At 21.6% G+C, this 7,403-nt stretch overlaps 5 protein-coding genes across 5 annotated transcripts; 2 read left to right on the forward strand and 3 right to left on the reverse strand.

Moving 5' to 3' along the window:
* Positions 1-711: 711 nt before the first annotated feature.
* Positions 712-1,368, reverse strand: DICPUDRAFT_92960 (uncharacterized protein). Its single transcript, XM_003292877.1, has one exon. The coding sequence runs from the start codon at positions 1,284-1,286 to the stop codon at positions 819-821; it is 468 nt and encodes a 155-aa protein (XP_003292925.1). The 5' UTR covers positions 1,287-1,368; the 3' UTR covers positions 712-818.
* A 234-nt stretch (positions 1,369-1,602) lies between these two features.
* Positions 1,603-3,115, forward strand: DICPUDRAFT_157710 (uncharacterized protein; the record flags this gene model as incomplete). The annotated part of the gene is made up of 2 exons (XM_003292872.1): positions 1,603-1,635; positions 2,819-3,115. 2 exons carry the CDS (start codon positions 1,603-1,605, stop codon positions 3,113-3,115), a joined length of 330 nt encoding a protein of 109 aa, XP_003292920.1.
* A 214-nt stretch (positions 3,116-3,329) lies between these two features.
* On the reverse strand, positions 3,330-4,171 carry DICPUDRAFT_95717 (uncharacterized protein). Its single transcript, XM_003292878.1, has 2 exons — positions 4,123-4,171; positions 3,330-4,044 (listed from the first exon to the last, which is right to left on the reverse strand). Exon 2 carries the CDS (start codon positions 4,025-4,027, stop codon positions 3,419-3,421), a length of 609 nt encoding a protein of 202 aa, XP_003292926.1. The 5' UTR covers positions 4,028-4,044; positions 4,123-4,171; the 3' UTR covers positions 3,330-3,418.
* Positions 4,172-5,668: 1,497 nt separating this feature from the next.
* DICPUDRAFT_83530 (uncharacterized protein) lies at positions 5,669-6,085 on the forward strand (the record flags this gene model as incomplete). Its single annotated transcript, XM_003292873.1, has 1 exon — positions 5,669-6,085. One exon carries the CDS (start codon positions 5,669-5,671, stop codon positions 6,083-6,085), a length of 417 nt encoding a protein of 138 aa, XP_003292921.1.
* Positions 6,086-6,531: 446 nt separating this feature from the next.
* Positions 6,532-7,329, reverse strand: DICPUDRAFT_157713 (uncharacterized protein; the record flags this gene model as incomplete). The annotated part of the gene is made up of 1 exon (XM_003292879.1): positions 6,532-7,329. The coding sequence occupies one exon, from the start codon at positions 7,327-7,329 to the stop codon at positions 6,532-6,534; it is 798 nt and encodes a 265-aa protein (XP_003292927.1).
* Between the last annotated feature and the right edge of the window lie 74 nt (positions 7,330-7,403).

The following is a 7,403-nucleotide window of genomic DNA, read 5'->3' on the forward strand; positions in this document are numbered from 1 at the left end:
TTCAATTAGTAAAAACTATTTTTCTTTTTTTGCTGAATTTATAGAATGTGGTATTTTTAACTGTCATTGTAAAAATACATACTTTAGTCTTAGAGGAACACCAGAAACACTCGATAGGGTGATGCAACATTTTTAGGTATTAACTCAATGATCCCAGAACTTCTTTTGGTTACAGGTAGTGGTGAAAGTCTTTCAAATACAAAATTCTACAATATATCTCATTATTATCCTAAATTTAGATTTGCTAATGTTGGAAGCAATAAAAGTATAAATTAAAAAAAAAAGTAATAGACAAAACAATAAATCAATTATATTACATCTCCATCTTCTTTCCCATCACAAAATCACACTCAACAAATAGCAAACAATAGATGGCAATGGATATGTGTTGTTTCACATTCAAAAACTTATTATATAAAGTAATAATTAAAAAGAGACTTATGTACTGGGTTTGTAAAAGCAATAATGGGATCAACTGGTGCTGGCAAATCAATTTATATATTTTGGCAAATAGAAAATGTACAGGTATTATTAGTATACGAAAAGACTATCAAAGATTTTTCCAAAGATCTACATAAAACCCAATCCATCTTTAAAGAAATTTCAACAAAAAAAATCTATTTATGTTTTGTATCCATAGTTTACATCTTTTTTATCCAAATCCAAATCCAAAAAAAAAAAAAAAAATTAAAATAAAAAACAAAAGATTTTAATATATAAAATTTATTTATTTATTTATTATTACTGCTTTTGTTACAATTGTAGCTTTTAATATAAAATATTGTTTATTTTGTTGCTGTTGTTGTTATTGTTTATGTTTATTCATAGTGTTTTAAATGTAAAAATTCAAATAAATTATCTTTTACTTTAAGAAAATTGTTGTCATCTAATTTCAAGAAAAAGTCATTGTGGCCAGTTGTTTTATTCAAGGCTTCATGGAGTGTGATGAATATTTGTTTAAATTTTGAGATGGGCATTTTATAGGTGATGATAAAGATGATTTTAATGAACATCATTGGAGACTGAGTGTTAATATAATTGGGATCTTCCTTGAATGGTTCTTCTATTGACAACACTTTTCTATATCTTAACCCGCAAACACCACATAAATCACATCCTCCTGGACCAATGCACCATTCGGCAATTCTTTCCTCTGATGTAACTTGACAAACACTGCATTCACGAATTACTTTCTTTGCTAATAGCTTTCTGGGGACATGATTATTATTACCATTATTATCCTCACTATTATTAATTGAAGTTTTTCTATAGTAATTAATATGCATATTATTTATTTATTTGTTTATTTATTTGTTTGTTTTATTATTTATATAAACTAGTATTTTTGTTTTTATTATTTTTTTTTTTTTTTTTGTTTTGTTTTGTTTTGTTTTGTTTTGTTTTTATTATATTTATTCAATTTTTTTTTTTATTTTAATTTCTGTATTATAATATATATATACTATTATATTTTTGCTTGTGTGTTTGCATAGGGCTAGTGATGCTGATAGTGGTTGTGTGAATGTGTGAGTAAGTGTTTATTTTTTTATTTTTTTTTTTTTAAGGGGCCACAAGTAATAAAAAAAAAAAAAAAAATAGATAATGATAAATGTTCTATGTGTTGTTGAAAAAAGTGTGAGTGTTAATTTGAGAATACCAAAAAAACACCCATAGTTTTTTGTTTACAATTATATTAAAAAGCTAAATATAAACTATTAATGTTTATATGATTTTGAAAAACACAGTTTTTTATTCCACACTACACAACACATTACACACAACTCCACATTAATTTTTGACCTCCTAAAATACTATTATTATAACACTTAACATATTAATTTTTTAATTTTTTATGAAATTATATGTAACTTTTTTATTAAATTTTAAAAAATTTTATTTTTTCAAAATTTTTTTAATTTTCAATTTTTTTTTTTTTTTTTCTTATGAATTACATATATATTTTTGGCATGTTTGTCTTTTAAATTTCCCCCAGGCACTTTTAGGTTACTTTATTTATTATCACTAATATTATATTAAAAAAGAGAAAAGATGAAAAAGGAATTATAAATAAAACACAGTAACACAGAAAAAATTGTAAAGATGAAATTTTTAAACTGTATTGCTCGAAAGTTATATTGTTTTTATTTTGATAGGTATTTATATTAGTTTTTATAATTTAATAATGTTCTAAATTTAGTTTTAAATTAGATACAACACCAAGAATTAAAAAAATAGAGAGTCACAAGAACATCAATCACTACTCTACCGATTTATTAGAACGCTTTGTTTTTTATGGAGTGTTTCATATAATTGATTGTAATAAAAAATTATTTTTCAAATACCACACAAAATTAATTAAAAATAAACTCACAAAAACAATCACAAACAATCACACAAAAACACATTATCACACACAAACACACATAAACAAACAATCACACACAAACACAAAAACACAAAAACACACACTCAAACATTTATATTTCTATCTAATTTTAGAAAGAAAGAAAGAAATACAACAACAAACAAAAAAACAAACAAACAAACAAACAAACAACAATAAAAAAAAAAAAATTAAATAAAGAAATAAATAAATATAATAATAATGTAATTTTTTTTTTTAAATAATTACAATTCATTTTTTTATTTATTTCATTTCTAAATGTATTCACAAAACCAAAACTATAGTTCTACTCCTACTCCTACTCCAACATTACCAATATACCCTTGTCAACCTCTACATGTAATATAATTTATTTATAGTTTTAAAACTGTATCAATCAATAGATTTATTAATTATTTTATTTTTTTCTATTAGTATTTACCAGGATTAAAAGATATTCTCGGTTACTTGTTCCCAAATAATGTTGAATATATTTTAAGAAGTGATCCGCTCAGCCACCCCCAAGAAGACAATCCTTATTCAAATTTTGACTATCAAGTTCATAATTTCACCAACGCTTTCCAACCAACTAATTCCTATTATGGCCATAACTATGGTAACACCAATGTTCAAATCGTATCACCAGTTCAAACAGTATCACCAGTTCAAATAGTATCACAAGTACCATATAAAACACCCTCAACAAACAATAGCTCTAATGTTTATCTTTAAGTAATTTACAAAAATAAAAATAAGTTTTTTATAATCATTCACCCTTTATTTTTCCAATTTTTTTTAGTTTTTTAGTTTTAAAAGAAATGTATTTAAACATTTTATAAGTGTACCAATAAAAAAAAAAGTCCTATTTTTAAACATAAAAAATACTAATAATGGTTTCTATATTATCATTGTTATTAGAATTGATAATTTTTGAAAGTTTTTTTTTATAAAATTTAAATTCAAAGGTTTTTATTTTTATTAAAGATTTTATCTACAAAAAATACATTTATATACAGGTTTTATTTAAAATAGCTTTTATCTTTGGTTGTTTAAAAAAACAGAACGTAGAGTCTCTAGAGTCATAAGCTCCATTTCTGATTGTTCTATATCACTAATTTCAGTAAAAACTTGATCTTGGCATTGAACATCAGTGTTGTTTATATTTTGTGGCTCTACTGTAGTTGTAGTAGTTGTTGTTGTTGTTATTGTTGTTGTTGTACAGTTGTAGTCATTATATATATTATTGTTATTATTTACATTATTCATATTATTATTATTATTATAAAAATAATTATTTAAATTATTATTATTAAAATGATTATAAATACTATTTGTTTGATTAAAATTGTTTTGATTTATATTGTTTTTATTTTGGTTATTAGTAATGGGTGGTTTTTGCTTTAAATAATCCATATAGTTGTAATATTTTATATTTGTATTTTTTTCTACTCCAAAAGTTGAAAAAATTCCACCAAATAAAGGAAGAGGGGCAGTTGGTTCATTTATAACATAAGACAACTTTAATTTGTGATTTAGATTCTGAGATGGATTTTCTAATGTGTATTTCAATATTGGTATGTTTTCATATATTTCTTCAATATCTTCTATTGCTACTTGCATTTCTTGATTACATTCAGGATTCATTTTTATTATTGTGATTACTAAATATTATTTATTTAATATGAGTATGGTATTTTTTTAAGGTTAAAATAATTAATATATACATATCAGTTACATACAGAAAGAAATTATGTTATGTGCAAATAATTAAATTTTAAATTTTGGAGTTGGGTAATGAAATTTTGAAAAAAAAAAAATAAAAAATTTTTAAATTTATATATTTTTTTAATTTTTTATTTTTATATTTTGAATAGATTGATCTATTATTGTAATCATGATGGAAAAAAAATTTGGAAAGGAAAGGGGATATTTCAAAATTTTCAAAGATTAAAATTTTTATTTAATAAATTTGTGTAACATGAACACATGTTTTTTTTTTTCTAAAAATTAAGGAAAAGGTCAATATAGAAATCATCACATAAAAAAATTAATTTTTTTGGTGTTTTTTTACATGGGGGTATGAGTGTGGGAAAGAATGTGTTTTTTTTTTCTAATTAAAGAAGAAAAAAAAAAACTTTTTTAAAAATAACTAAGAGATGACAAAAATATATTTTGAGAGGTTTAATAAAAGTCTATATATAATGTTTTTTTTAATAATAAAAAAATTAGCAACATTTTTGATGCAATCACATTCATTGAGATTTAAAAAAAAAAAAACACACACTAACACTCTTTTAATCACCACACATTGGCACATGTGCTCTCACACTCACAGTAAATATATAACCAAAATGCAAAGTAATTTTATATCATGTAAAATTAAAAACAGTTTTAATCACCATCTAGTAAGTTTGAATTACAATAATATATATTATAATAATATTTTATATGTATTGGTAGCATCATATAAATTTTTCATTTTAAACAAATAAATATACAAAAATAAAAACTAATAAAAATTAATAAAAAACTATAAAAAAAAATAATATAAATTTGAAAAACTTATTCAGTTTTAATTATAATGATTTTTTGTATTTTCTAACATGATTGTTGGCAGTTAATGCATGGTATTGAATATCAACACATAATTAATTTATTTCAATCTATGTTACAAGGATTAGGGTTGATTTCTTTTTATGGTCTTCTAGACATATAACATGTTTGTTTATTTATATTTGATTAAATTTAAAAAACTATTTTATAATACTATGAAGAAATCAGTTTAATATATTTATATATGTTGCTATGAAGTAAACAATCAGTTTATAAAAACTGACTGTCATTATAGGTTTGGATATAAAAAAAAATTAAAAAAATTAAAAAAAATAAAATTTTATTTTTTTTTTATTTTTTTTTATTTTTTTTTATTTTTTTTTATATTTTTATTAATAGAATTTGATGGTTTATAAAAAATATTTTTTTTATTTAGTTGGTTAAAAAATATATTTTTTTTTATAATTTTTAAAAATTGAAATGGTTTGATTAATATTTTAAACAAAGCAAAAGAGGTTAGATGGACCAACTACCAATAAAAAAAAAAGGTTAAATAATAAATTAATTTAAATCAATAAAAAAACAATCAAAAAAAACACACCAAAAAAAAAAAATAATAAATAGTTTATTCCAATTGTTAAAACAATCTTTTTTTAATTGTAAAATTAATAATTTTTATTCATTATTTTTATTTATAATAAGGAAGCTTAAGGTATTTATATTCAATTTAAAATGAATGAAAACCACATGTCAAAAGTATTTTCAAAGAAATCAAAGAAACATTACCACTACAAAGAAATTATATCAATAAATGATAATGAAGATGATGAAATTATTTCAAAACCATTTTTAGGTAATAACAATAAAAACAAAATATTTAACCAAGGAAATAGTAATAAAAGTACCAATAATAGCTCAAATAAATCCTATGACGATTTCGAAATTGACAACCCTTTGAATCAGTATCCACCATCATGCGAATATGACATATGTTATTGTGAAAAAAGAAATAAAATTGTAATAAGAGTTTTTAGGCCAACTGAAAGTTTAACAATCCAGCAAATAATTTACGCCCCCGATCATGAATTTGGAATGAAAGATCCAAAATCAACCAATAAAAACCCAAACCAATTAAACATCAATTTGTAACTATTTTAATTATAATTTTAAAATATATATTTATACGTATTAATTTTTTTTTTTTTTAGGGAAAATAAAAATAAGTAGTAAAGATAATCCATGTCTTTTTTTTAAAATAAATTAATAAATAAATAAATATAAATTTAAGTAAAAAAAAAACATAAAAATTTTATTTGTTTTTAAACTATTTGACAAAGGATGCATTTAAAGAGCATTTATAGAAATTCATATATTTTAGAAAATTAAAAAGAACCCTATATAAATATTATTAAAAACAAATAAATAAAAACTAATTTGGATATATATTTTAAAATTTTAATTTTAATTTTTATTATTATTATTATTATTTTTTTATTTTATTTTATTTTATTTTATTTTATTTTATTTTATTTTATTTTATCTTTATTTTACTATTATTGTTGCTATTGCTATAACCTAAAGGTAGATATTTGACTTTATTTTGGGGCTAATAACTTTTCTAAATAGGTTTTGAATTTTAATCTATCGCCCATAGCAGTCATACCTAAGGAACCTAATAAAATATCATTAGGTAAACTGTCAGAAATAAAAATTAATGTTTTTCCATCTATTGCACGAGCTTCAAGAACAGAAATGATTTCTGTGGGGAATTTTAATGATATTAACCAATCAATAACTTTTTGAGGTGACCAATCCTTAACGGTTTCTCTTGAATCCTTGCTATACACTATATTACTATGGAAAATTTCATTGTGATACAAGAGTCTATTAGCCATGAGAAGACTATTTCTTCTTTTGTAGTTATAGTTATAATTGTCGTTATTGTTGTTATTGTTGTTATTGTTGTAATTATTATTGTTAATACTATTATTCATATTATTATAATTACGATTATTATTATTCATATTATTAAATCCATAATTATTATTATTGTTATTATTATTGTTATTATTATTATTATTATTATTGGGTCTACTGATTGGGAAAGAGGCTGTAGTTGTGGTTGTAGTTGTTGTAGTTGTGGTAGTATTTTTAACACTATTCATATTATTATTATTGTTGTTTATACTATTATTCATACTATTATTCATGTTATTACCGTTAATACTATTAATTGAATTTGATAATGATGTTGATGATGATGTTGGTGTTGGTGTTGATGTTGATGTTGATGTTGGTGAATCTTTCTTTTTTTCTTTCTTTTTCTCTTCTTTTTTCTTTTTTTCTTCTTCTTTTTTCTTTTCTTTTATTTCTTTTTCTTTTTGTTTCTCCATTTGTTTTTTAGCTTTATCTTTTTCTTTTTTCTCTTTTTCTTTCAACTTGATTTGTTTTTCATTTCTTCTATCGA

Source organism: Dictyostelium purpureum, assembly GCF_000190715.1.
Source record: "Dictyostelium purpureum unplaced genomic scaffold DICPUscaffold_381, whole genome shotgun sequence".
Lineage (NCBI taxonomy): Eukaryota > Evosea > Eumycetozoa > Dictyosteliales > Dictyosteliaceae > Dictyostelium > Dictyostelium purpureum.